This window comes from Myotis daubentonii, chromosome 1, assembly GCF_963259705.1.
Source record: "Myotis daubentonii chromosome 1, mMyoDau2.1, whole genome shotgun sequence".
In the NCBI taxonomy this organism is placed as follows: Eukaryota; Metazoa; Chordata; class Mammalia; order Chiroptera; family Vespertilionidae; genus Myotis; species Myotis daubentonii.
The window spans coordinates 19,534,979-19,548,198 of record NC_081840.1 but is presented as its reverse complement, the minus strand read 5'-3'; the positions used below and the strand labels follow the sequence as shown (position 1 = coordinate 19,548,198).

The 13,220-nt window shown below is 48.3% G+C and overlaps 1 protein-coding gene across 7 annotated transcripts in view; it reads left to right on the top strand.

The window, feature by feature from the left end:
• The window catches only part of ADCK1 (aarF domain containing kinase 1), a 115,411-nt gene that overhangs the window by 82,833 nt on the left and 19,358 nt on the right, over window positions 1–13,220 (top strand). For all 7 annotated transcript variants that reach the window (XM_059689212.1, XM_059689257.1, XM_059689247.1 and 4 more), the window contains one exon: window positions 6,998–7,114. In XM_059689212.1, coding sequence (XP_059545195.1) covers window positions 6,998–7,114 — 117 coding nt within the window. The remainder of the gene's footprint in view (window positions 1–6,997; window positions 7,115–13,220) is intronic.

Genomic DNA, 13,220 nt, shown 5'->3' with positions numbered 1-13,220 from the left:
TCAGAAGAGATTAGACCTTCTCTCTTAACCCCGGAGCCCTGGAGAATGTGGGAGGGGGCGTCCCAAGGCCCATAGGAGCTTTTCCAGAGCTGTCAGGCAGTACCCACTTGGGGAGGGTATCTCAGGACATTGAATGGGCAGGTCTCTTGCTCTGGTCTAAGGTGCTCATGTGGCTTGGGGACATCGTGAGAAACAAAGGTAGTGTTTATACTTGGCTGTCCAGATCAATTAACAGAGGTGGGGAGACTGAGGGTGTGTCTGCACTGGCCACCTAAGAACCGTAAAGTTTGGCTGAAGGGAGGAAAAGCCACAGCTGTGGTGATCAGTGTAGCATCTTGACACATTTTTTAAAAAATGTTTTTATTGATTTTAGAGAGAGAGGAAGGGAGAGGGAGTGAGGGATAGAAACATTGATGAGAGAAACATTGATCGGCTGCCTCCTACTGGGGATCAATCCTGCTTCCCCAGGCATGTGCCCTGACAGTGAGTTGAACCGGTGACCTCTTGGTGCACGGGTCGACACTGAACCAACTGAGCCACACTGGCCAGGCTTGGCATATTGGTTTTGGTGGAAGGTGTAGTCACTGGCAAAGTTGAGCTCTTTGAGGAAGTTGGGAGTCAGGTCTGTCTGGATGCTCTGAGTATGCTTGATTGGCTTCTTCTCAGCTGCCACCAGGGATGTGGATGCAAGACCCTCTTGTGCCTGTAAATAAAGATGCGCAGACTAGATCTGGTGACATTGCCCCAGCCTTGACATTCAAACCACCAGTTCAGTGAAAACTTGGCTCTCTCAGACAGGTAATAATATTACGTAATTAGCATTATGCTCTGGAGTCTAAAATAAGCCTCCACTTGCATATCCTATTTCTTTCATCCCTTTTTTCCTCAGTGATTGAGCATTTCCGGAGCCTGTTGCTATTGCTAGGAGCTGGGCATGTATAGATGAGTAAGAGATGGTTGGCTCCTGCCTGGGAAAACGACCTATCTAGTGAGGGACAGACACACAGATGTGTTGCTGTGTACAGGTTGGTGATGCTATGTCAGAGACTAACTTATCCATGTTTCTGTGGATGCCGAAGAGGAAGGACTTAATTCCACTCTGGATATGGAGCTCAGAGGGGGCTTCCAAGAAGTGCTGGTTATACAAGGGAATAGGCAGTATTTACTGAACGTTCCTTTCGCTGCACTGAGCACTATGCAGATAGGATGACAGTGAATTCTTCCAGCAACCGGCATCCCATTTTGCAGACGGCAGTCAGAGTGGAGATGCTCGGGCTGCAACCCAGCTTTTCTGACTTCGACTCTGCTACTCGGCTGAGGACATTCTGTTGCCTCTTACCCGGCAGGGGTACTCTTCAGAGCTAGAACTATGAGCCAGACAAACAGAACCATCTCCTCCACGGTTCCCATGGAAACAGCAAAATTGTCCCCTGGCTGGGACCAACTGGCATCTGCCAGACCAAGACATGTAATAATAATAATAACACAAATTTTTGAGACGAGGATGCCAAATGGGTAAATAATTAATGTAACTATTTGACCTGCTGCTTCTAAAACCCGAACGCCATTCCTAAGACGGTGGTAACGTTAAGGTTCCTGAGTCATTAATTTTGCCTAAATAAATAACAAGTGGGAAGCAAATTTTGTGTGCTGAACACCCAGTCCAGCTCTTAAAACTGGAGATAGATTGCTTTCGCACACTGGCACCCCATCACAACATCTGCGGGTAATTAAGCCTCAGCAAAGAGTTTACCTCTCAGTGTGCACAGCACCTTCCAGTGGGGCGTAATAGCCTCAGCCCTATGCTGTAAATCTCCGGGCTTTAGACAAGGACTGAATGCAGATGCGATGGTGGGGAGGCGGGAACAGGGTGAGGAGGCAGCCAGGCTGAACGGTCAAGACCAGGGCATTTGTGGATTTGGCTTCAGAGTGTGTGTGCTGGGGGGCAGGGACAGGACAGGCAGTGAGGCCTGTGACTGACCTGGGAGACAGCTAGGACAGGTAGGAGGGAGGAGCCTGGTAACTGCAGGGTTTGGGACAGGAAGAGATGGGAGTGTAACTCTACTCATGGACGTGGAGATGGGCATGGGCGCCATCTTTTGAGTAGGGTCACTCCACAGCTTCTTTTCCTTTTAAAAAATTTTATTGAATTTATTGGGCTGACACTGGTTAACAAAATTATACAAGTTTCAGGGGTCCAATTCTAGAATATACCCTCTGTATATTGCACTGTGTTCACCACCCCAAGGTCACGGTTCCTCAGTGGGAGCCAGGAGCTGGGCCTCCCCAGACACTGTAGACAAGCCTTGCTGGGCATCAGTGATTCTCTCTCACAGCTTTCTCAGAATCTCAAAGATGCAGAACTGCTGATGGATAACAATCAACATTAGTTAAGCTTCCTACATGCTTATGCTGTTAGACAATTTTAAAGTGCATTATATGTGTTTATGTTTTAATCCTTATAAAAGCCCCACAAGGGAGATGCTGGTATTAGTTCCGTGTCATCAGTGAGAAAGCTGGGCCTCAGAGAGATGAAACCTTTGCCCAAGGCCACACAGCTTCCTGGTAAGGGGCAGAGGCAGGCTCTGCACGAGGCAGAAAGCTCCAGAGCCTACACACTCAACCTCTGTGCTCTTCTGCCTGTGTGACAACTTGAGGGGGAAGGTCTGAATTATGCTGCTCTGTCTGTACCATGAACCCTGAGCTCTGGTTGTGTATCAGAACCACAGGTGAAGCTGCGAGGCTGTCACATGGCAGCTGCTGGTTGTCCAGCTGCTGCAAGGTGAGTGCTTTTGTGTCGGGCACCAGGACTCCACATGTGCTACTTGGAAGTAGGGAGTGTTGCTTCCATTGTGATGGTCATCACGCTCTTACAGGTGGGGAAACTGGCCCTCAGAGAGGTTATAAAATTTGGCCACATTCACGCAGCTTGGAGGAGACACAGCCGGGGCTCCAGCCCGATAGACTGTCTCAGACTGTGCTCTGCTCCGCTGGGCACTGGTGACGAGGGCTGTGGCCCTGGGTGATGGGCACTGCTCCGGATGATCCAGGCCTTGCTTCATAGGTGCATTGATCAAAGCACAGGAACAAAGCGGAAGCCAGACTGTGAGACAGGCCCAGGGTCTGGAGCTGGAACTTTCCAGAATCTGGGCTCTCTTTCTTTAGGGCGGGTGGATTCCACAGCAGCGGGGCCTCCAAGGAGACCCAGGATGCAGAGGTCCTCATCGCTGGTGTGACCCTGCCTGTAGGGTCAGCAGATGCCCTGGTCATGAGCCTCCCAGGGTTTAGTTTTGATTGGGCGGGTTGGGGGGCAGGGGGCAAGTGGACAGTAGTTCTTCTTATTGCCACTTAAAAATTTTCCTCTTTCATCTTTCCTGTCCTTGATAGAAAAAGCAGGGGAAAGGGTCAGTGGTGCAACATGGGTTTCTGGGTGAAGTGAGTTTCCCCTTACATCCCAAACCCTTCTGCCCACATGCTGATTCAGGGCAAGGCCCCGTGTCAAGCCAAGCTTCTCATCACAGAGCAGGAAGCAGGTTTGCATTTTGCAGTCATTTCCATATGACATCAAGGAGGGTCAGTGTCTTCCCTGAGCTCCCAGGACAAATGCCTAGATCTCCCAGGCTTGATATGTCTGTCACTTCATATCTAAACATCTGAAGCAAGGGATGTATTCTGCTGTGAGGCTGGGATGTTTGCATTTTGGAGGTGGTGGGGGAAGGTGGTAGAGGGGGAACCCAGCACACCCATGACCCTGGTTGACAAGCCCGGAAAGTTTCCAGCCTTTAGATTCTCTTTCCATCGGTGGCTCATTCATGGCTGACACGTTGCCCAGGTGGCTCAGATGGGGGTGTAACCGCCTGTTGGCAGAGCCCCAGGTGCCCACTGCCACGCTTCTGTTCCAGACACACCGAGGGAAGAACTTAACCCCAAATACGTCCCTTGCGCTCGGAAGCCATGAACAACAGCAGCAGACTTGCACTTACATTTTTTAAAAAAATATATATTTTATTGATTTTTTTCCAGAGAGGAAGGGAGAGGGATAGAGAGTTATAAACATCAATGAGAGAGAAACATCGATCAGCTGCCTCCTGCACACTCCCCAAAGGGGATTTGCCTGCAACCAAGCTGCATGCCCTTGACCGGAATCGAACCTGGGACTCTTGAGTCCGCAGGCTGACGGCTCTATCCACTGAGCCAAACTGGTTAGGGCTGCACTTACATTTTTAAAGATACCTTTTGAAAAATGCCAAGCAAAACTGAATTTCACGTTCAGAGTAACAGAGAGTCACAGATTTTCAAATGGCAAAAGCTGCAGGAGAGTAGCAAACCAGAATGACACCTTGATTGCAGTGAACCCTTTGTTCCAGGGAGCCCGGAGCCTTAGGCTTGTGCGCAGGCCCTAATTATGCTCAGAGCTCCTTATCGAGAGGGGCAGGAACAGGCTCCTAGCTAATGAGAATCGGGATGTAGAGGAGCTAAGGGCTGGACTAAGTCACACAGTTGTTAGCAGAACTAGGAACAGGGAACAGGTGTTTTGATGTCAGAGCTGCTCTCTTACTGCTAGATGAGTTTTCGGGGTTTGGGATGAGGCAAGTACTTATTCCCCAGATGCTTGAATTAGCTTCCCTTGTTTCTTTTTCTTTTTTAAAATATATTTTATTGACTTTTTACAGAGAGGAAGGGAGAGAGACAGTCAGAAACATCGATGAGAGAGAAACATTGATCAGCTGCCTCCTGCACACCCCCACCGGGGATGCGCCTGCAACCAAGGTACACGCCCCCGACCAGAATCAAACCTGGGACCCTTCAGTTCGCAGGCCGAGGCTCCATCCACTGAGCCAAACCAGTTAGGGCAGCTTCCCTTGTTTCTTTTCTTTCCCTCCCTCCCTCCCTCCATCCCTTCCTTTCTCTTTCTCTCTTTTTCTCTTTCTCTCTTTCTCTCTTCCTCTCTTCCTCTCTTCCTCTCTTCCTCTCTTCCTCCCTTCCTCCCTTCCTCCCTTTCTCTCTTTCTCTTTCTTTCTTTCTTTCTTTCTTTCTTTCTTTCTTTCTTTCTTTCTTTCTTTCTTTCTTTCTTTCTTTCTTTCTTTCTTTCTTTCTCTCTCTCTCTCCCTCCCTCCCTCCCTCCCTCCCTCCATCCCTTCCTTCCTCTTTCTCTCTTCCTCCCTCCCTCCCTCCCTCCCTCCCTCCCTCCCTCCCTCCCTCCCTTCCTTCCTTCCTTCCTTCCTTCCTTCCTTCCTTCCTTCCTTCCTTCCTTCCTTCCTTTTTTAAACTCACCTTAGGATATTTTTTTCAATGATTTCTAGAAAGAATGTGAAAGGGTGGAGAGAGAGAGAGAGAGTGAGAAAGAGAAAGAAACATGGATGTGAGAGACATGGATTGGATGGATTGGTTGCCTCCCACATATGCCCTTAGTAGGGCTGGGGAACCTGCAACCAAGGTATGTGTCCTTGACCGGGAATGGAACCTGCAAACCTTTGGTCCATGGGCTGATGCTCTAACCACTGAGAAAACCAGCCAGGGCCCTTGTTTCTTTATTTGTAAGTAGAAATAAACCCATCAACTTGTTGGGGAGACGTGGTGTACTGATAGCCGGTAATTCCTCCTTCCCAACCGTCATGGGACTGATGGGGGTCATTCACTCACATGGAAGCCCAGCAGCCCTTAGTGCAGTCCAGTCTTTTGCCTCTTCTTAGGGAAATCTCTTCTCTTTTTGGCTATTAGGTGTTTTCAGAGTCAGAGAGGATGGAAAAGCGTATCGGTTGAGAATGCATTTGTCTACAGGTAATTGATAGCTGGATTTAGAGCAGTGGTTTATCAACTTTAGCTGCAGATTAGAATCACCTGGGAATCTTTTTAAAATTCTGATTTCTGGGCCTCATCCTCTGGAAATTCTGTTTCTTTGTTACTAATGTTGTGGCCCCACCCCATAACAAAGAAACAGAATTTCCGGAGGATGAGGTCCAGAAATCAGGAGTTTAAAAAGATTCCCAGGTGATTCTGATGTGCAGCCAAGGTTGAGAACCACTGATTTAGAGGATCTTAGACAGAAAGGGTTTCTTTTCCTCAAGAAGTTGCCTGCTGAAGGTCTTAGTGGTTTAACAATATTAGGGCTGACACCTCTGATTTCCTCGAATTTTTACTCATGTTGCAAGGGGGCTGCTGCAGCTCCCAGTACTGCACTCACTTTAAGGTAGGAAGAGAAGTATAAGAGTCGTTGCATCATCTGCAAACATCCCTTATCTAGAAAATAAAAACCTTTCCAGACCCCCTAGCTGACCTCTGCTATGTTTCATAGCCAGAGCTGTGTCACATGGCCATACCTATTGCGAGGCTGGCCAGGAAGTATTTAGTATTTCCTGTCTCTGGGAAAGAGGAAGATTGGGAATAGGTGTTGGGTTAGGATCCAGCATTGTCTGCCACAGGTTCTTGTAGGAAAGGGCAAGAGAAAACTTGTAACTTCCTGACCGAAAAATGGATCATCCAGTAAACATGCATTTGTTCATACATTTATACATTCATGCATAGGTACAATACACCAATTGCACAGGTGTGGAAACTGAGGCAGAGGGTTGAGATTTGTGTCAGGAGCCTGAAATGAGTCTGGTGAGAGAGGGAAACAGCTCTTAATGCCAACTCTTGCTCAGGTGTGAGAGGTTCCACACATTCCCCTGAGTCCCAATTTTAGTTTTGGCTGTTAATTGTGCCTGGAAGGCATTAAGGAGGGCAGGGAAGCCTTCTCTGGTCCCCAAGCAGGAGGGGTCTCTAGAGGAGGGGGCTGGGCTTGGCTGGTGGAGGAAAGCAGGCTGGCCTTCTCTCTTGTCCTGCCTCCCGCTTTCTCACCTGCCACTGCTGAGGCCCCTCTCAGGCCTTCTCTCCTGTTCCTGGGAGGAGTGTCTGCTGTTGTCTGGCTCTCTGGGCCTCTTGGTGGTCCTCGCCCTTCCCCACCCCCCGACTCCCAGCCCCCCAGATTTTTCTGACCCACCCTTTCTTATTCCAGGTCCCCCAAATCTACTGGGAGCTGTCCACCAAGCGGGTCCTTCTGATGGAGTTTTTAGATGGCGGGCAGGTCAACGACAGAGACTACATGGAGAGGAACAAGATTGATGTCAACGAGGTGAGGCTGAGCGCTCATGGCTTCTGCTCACACAGCTAGCAGAAGCAGAGTCGGGATTAGAACCCAGGTCTGCATGACTTCAGATCCTTCCTTGTCTGCCTTCCCATCTTCCTCCTAGGGATTTGCCTTGGACTGCAGTGGAATCTGGGCCACTTCGGTAACTCCCCGAGGCAGGAGTTGGAGCACTGACGAGAACTTTTCCTGCCCATGCACTATCTGATTGCAGCCCTTGTCTCTCTAGCTTACATCCAGGGTCATTTCACCCATTCCATATGGACATTGTTCCATCTGATAGAGATGTGAGGGCTGAGTTAGTGTACAAGCCATGCTTAGCACAGCGCCTGGCCTGTGGTTAGTGTTCCAGATTGGGAGCTAGTTGATTATTGTTGTTTTCATTCTTAGTATCCTTCTTTACCATGAATGTTTACTGACGGCCTGGCCCCTGTGCCAGGCCCTCTCTGCCCTGGAACCTTAGGAGGGAAGTCTTACTGTCTCTATTTTACAGATGAAAAATCAGAGACTTAGATCTAACTTAATGTAAGGTTCCAGATCTTAATGGTACCACATAATCACTAGCCAGATAAAGATTCAAGTCATTTCTAACACCCTGACAGGCTCCCTCATGCCCCTCCCAGTCCATACTGCCACCCTGACTTCTGACACCAAAGACCAGTTTTGCTCACTACTGAACTTCATGTAAATGAAATCATACAGTCTAGGCTTTTGGGTCTGGCAAAAACTCTGTTCTCTTCCATTGGTCTATGGGTCTACCCTTACAATAATACCACTTAAAAAAATATTTTTAATGTTTTCAGAGAGGAAGGGAAAGTGTGAGAGAGATAGAAACATGGACGATGAGAGAGAATTGTCCATTGGCTGCCTCCTACAAGCCCCCTACTGGGGATCGAGCCTGCAGCCTGGGCATGTGCCCCAACTGGGATTGAACCATGACCTCCTAATTCATAGGTCAATGCTCAACCACTGAGCCACACTGGCTGGGTTACCATACTGTCTTAATTGCTTAGGCATTCCTAAGGAATCAATTACTTAATTCCTTAATCTCTTGCCCCAGAGATTTCTAGTGTTTCTAGTGTTTGTATGACCCAGAAAGCTCTTTGGTATTCTGAAATGATGTCATTAAATATAGTGGGGCCTTGACTTACGAATGTCCCGACTAACGAGTTTTTTGAGATACCAGCTGTCTCTCGGCCAATTTTTTGCATTGAGTTGATAGAGTAATTTGAGTTAACGAGCTCCTTAAGGAGCTCTGTCTCGGAACGAATTAAACTCGTAAGTCAAGGCCCCACTGTACTTTCACAGAACCCATAGGCTGGACAGGGGGCTCTGGGCCATGGGCTCCACTGTGTTGTGGCAGACCAATGGTGATGTTGGGAGTAGACCAGCAATAGGTCCTACTTTGTAGAAACCTATTATGTCTCTTATCAGCTAATATCAAAGCCACAGGTCTCATGGAAGACTGGTGGTATGTGTGTGTGTGTGTGTATGTGTGTGTATGTATGTATGTGTATATGCAAATGCACACACACACACAGAGTATGAAACACCCCTCATTACTGAAAGTTTCTCACAGGTTTCTGAGGTGCTAGGATTGTGAGACTCAGGGAGCCCATCCCTGGAGTGACTCTTGCTCCTGAGGATGGCCTGGCTGTGTGTATTCCTTGGGGTGGGAAGTATAAGGGACAGATAGGGGTGACAAGGGCCAAATCCTGGGTGTAGGTGGTTATTGGCATCTTGGCTGCTATAAGCTGGTGACTCAGCCAGAAGGTGGGGCTCAGTAGGGGTTGGATTTAGAAGGAATCTCGAGTTGGGTGGGGGTGGCTCCAGACCCCTCCAACAACTTGTGGAGTCATCCCACTGCACTTTGAAGAGGCCCTCTCACCCTGCAACATCTCAGCCCCACTGGGCCTAGCATGTGAGGACCTCAAGACCAGCCTAAGTAACCATTCACAATAGACTCGGGTAGGGGAAACACCAGGTTAGGAAGCAAGAGACTTGGGTTCAAGCTCCAGTTCTGCCAGTGGCTCACTGTGTGACCTTGGACAAATCACTCTCCTTCTCTGGACCTCAATTTTCTTATTGAAGGTTTTGGATTGCCTGGACTTTAAGGGTATGTCCTGCTTGGATATTTGAGAGAGCAATGATTCTCAGCTTGCTGGGAGCTAGGACTTGAGCCAGCTATTTCAGAATCACTGGGGAGCTTATTTAACAATGCAGATTCCTGGGGCCCATCCCAAATTTACTAATCAGAATCTGGGAGGGGGAAAGGATTAAAGAATATGCATTTTTAACAAACTCTCTAGGTGGGTCCTGATACTCATTGAAGTTCAAAAACTACCTTCCCTGAGACTGGACAAAAATTGTACACCTATGGATGAGGACAGTGGGGGGCGGGGGTAAGGGCAGAGGGTGGGGTGGGAACCGGGTGGAGGGGAGCTATTGGGGGAAAAAAGAGAAACTGTAATAATCTGAACAATAAAGATTTAATTAGAAAAAAAGACATAAAAACAAAACAAAACAAAGAAGACCCCCCCAAAAAAAACACCCCCACAAACCACCTTGCCCAGGCGCAGAAGACCTGGGCACCTAGGTTTATTTGCACCTCTGGGAACAAGGCAGCCCTGCACAGCTGTTCTCATCTGTCAGGGAACGTGGGGCTGTGAGGAGCCAGCAGCCTGCAGGAGCCCTTGTTTGCTTGTATCTCTGAACCTAGCAGCAGATATTACCGAGGGCCTGACCCATGATCATATTTGCCAGTCACTTTAAGAGCTGGTGACAGTGACTGCCATTGATTTCATTAAAAGTAAAGGTCGTGTAGGAGCACGTTCCCAGGTTGGATGGAGCCTCCTCAAGCCACAGGACGGCTATTGATTGCAGGACCTTTATCGAGGGTTAATTGGATTTCAGTGAGTATGTATTTAAGACCCAGCTTGGGCTGAGGCCCAATTGAATTTGCGTGAAATCAGCCGAGAGAAAGGTGACAGAGTCTCGAGTGTGGGGTTGGCAGAAGGGGGACTGGAGGCCCAGTGGGCAGACATCTGCAGTCTGGGGAGAAAAAGGGTGGGTGTAGGGATGGGGGAGCTCACAGAGAGAGACTCCAGCGTCTCTGTTCTGGAGGCCTGGGGGCCAGCAGAGGGAAGAGGGCTGGGACAGCCCGTGGTCATCATGTGGACTTAGATTCAGTCCCCTGTCCTCGGATGGCTCTCCTGGTGTGCGGTGTGGCCTCCAGGTCTTTTCCCTCTTGTCAGGGTCAGGAGAGGAGCTGGGGTTTAGCTCTTACTTTGAAAGTCTCCCCACTAACTCTCCTTTTTTTAGGCCCTCAACTCCTGTTTTTAGAGGTTCCAGGTGCCCTCAGTTGCAGCCTGTCTGGTCAGAGTTCCTCATCTATATAGTTGGAGTGGCAACAATATGTACTTCACATGCCATTGTGCAGACTTTGCAAGCTGTGAAATCCTATACAAAAATCATTTATAATTCATGGGGTTATTCTTCACAGGGGCATATCTCTCTCCATAGAATCGTTGAGAATCTTCTTTGCTTCCCTCCTGTCCACCTACTCCTGTTGTCTGTGAGTGATGGTCATTGATTGAGTATGGTTACCCCCTCCCCATCTCCTTAGAGTTTCCCCTTGTCCCCCCATGCCACTAACGACTGAATGAGACATTTATGTTTTGCTCGTCATCGCCCACTGACTGGACCTCTTTGGCTCTGTGGTGAGAGGTGCCTAGGAGACCAGGGAGGAGAAGCTGCAGAGACATGCAGACCCTAGTGACCAAAATCACTAGAGAGAAGACACATCCCATCATCCTCCCCTCCGAAACTTCTTGGACCAAATCTTGAGAGGCCCAGGGATGTTGGAGGGTTCCAGGGCATAGATGAGTTCCTGGAGATCCATTTCCCCAGTGGCAGGGGTGTCAGGAGTGGGGACAGTGCCACTCTGGACTTGACCTTCCTGGATTTGGTGCTGCCTCTGCCACTTGCCAGCCATGCCTCCTTGGTGGAACTGGTCACCCTTTGGAAGCCCCAGCTTCTTGTCAAGTGGGGTACACAAGCAACCTGGGGGACTGTTTGATGATCGACACACCAAGCAATGGCAGAATGCCAACAGTCCCTGCTTGCCAGGTCATTATCCTGGAATTCCGGCCCTCTGCCCACTCTGTGGGAAGCAGGTAGGGGACGAACCTTTCTCTGTGTTTCATATTGGCTCAGGGAAGGTGGAAGAGGTGGAAATATTTCTTTGGAGTGAATTGTTGCCCAAGGCCAGGAATGTTAGATTTCCACAGCTGTTGCTCCCTCCACCATGTCTTCCAGTAGTTATGGCCCCGAGTCCCTCCAGTAGCCATGGCCCTTTAAGTCTCTCAGGAGGTCACTGTTCAAGCCTAATCTAGAGAGACTTTCACTGAGCTTCCAGAAGCTCCAAAATTAGAACAATCCTTCCAGTTTCCTGTAATTAGCTCAGCACCTCTCCTTCCTTCCAATACCACGTGTGGTTGAAGAGGTTCCCAGTGCCTTCACATTCAGGGATTTCACTCCGAGTTTGCTAGCCCAAGATTGACCCACTCCGTGAATAGATGTGGCCTTGTGCTGGGCAGCAGTGAGTAATTGGAGGTTTAAATGTCTCAGGGGTGGTTCTTGGGGGAAAGGTGGGTGTGGAGGGAGGAAAATGCTTTAGGCTTGGTCTGGTCTTTCAGGCTATTCTGCCTGAAGGAGCCTCGGCAGAAGCTGGGGGATAGGCAAAGAGAGCCTGAATTATTAACCTCCTTGTACTTGATATCGGGCGACTTGTGTGATTATTAATATCTTGCAACACCAACCTCCTGTTTCTTTCAGAGAGCTTGGCCTTGCTTCCATGACACCCCCCAAAACATAAATAGACTTTCCCTTGGGGGTGGGAATAAATTAATCCATGCAATTATAGAATAATTAAAGTACTTTCAGCCAATTCAAGTTTTAAGCAAAATCTAAAAATAACTCCTTAATTTACATATTATTTACTAAATTAATTCTTTACTCATACTTTTTACAGATTCCTGGCTCCCCCCTCCCCACTTACTGTTATAGAATAAAGGCGTTGTGTAATTACCGAAATCACTTAACGTGAGTGGCACATCCTTTTTACATGGAGCAATTAAAGGACTCGTCACTGACTTTTCCTCTAAAGATTGCTGTACTATGGCTTTAATTAGCCATGTGTTTTTGGTAAGACAAACAGCCCTGGATTTCCCTGAGGCTCTTGTCTACATGAAATGATTTCTTGGATGCTGTGGGGACCTTTGGAGGTTTTTGGTGCAGCCCCAGACTCCAGGCAGGAGCTTCCTGTGAGTGGAAAGGCAGGTGGCCTGGTGATGGAGAGCTTGTTTCCTGGAGTCAGGCCTTCTGGGTTTGGATCCTGGTTTTTCTAACTGCTGGCCAGGGGACCAGGCTCCTCCCTCTTTAGAATCTTGCTTCCTTTACGTATCTACTGTAGAAGGTGGCTGGGAGTCCATGCAAAGTGTCTGGCACAGAATGTTAGCTATTACCTAAAGAGGTGTCACTTCTTGTCTTTATGCAGCTACCACCATTAACAGGGCCAGGGGAAGCCTTAGAGCAGCCGTGGGCAAACTACGGCCCGCAGGCTGGATCTGGCCCGTTTGAAATGAATAAAACTATTGAAAAAAAAGACCGTAACCTTTTATGTAATGATGTTTACTTTGAATTTATATTAGTTCACACAAACACTCCATCCATGCTTTTGTTCCGGCCCTCCAGTCCAGTTTAAGAACCCATTGTGGCCCTCGAGTCAAAAAGTTTGCCCACCCCTGCCTTAGAGGAATTGAGTAGACATTTGTCCAAGGAAGACATACTAATGGCCAACAGGTGTCTGAGAAGGTTCTCAACATTACAAATCAAGGAAATGAAAATCAAAACCACAATGAGAGATTATCACAGACCTGTGAGAATGGCTGTTATAAAAAAGACAGGAGATAACAAGTGTTGGTGAGGATGTGGACAAAAGGGAATCCTTGTACACTGTTTTGTGGGAATATAAATTGGTGTAGCCAGTATGGAAAACAGTATGGAGGTTCCTCAAAAAACTAAAAATAGAATT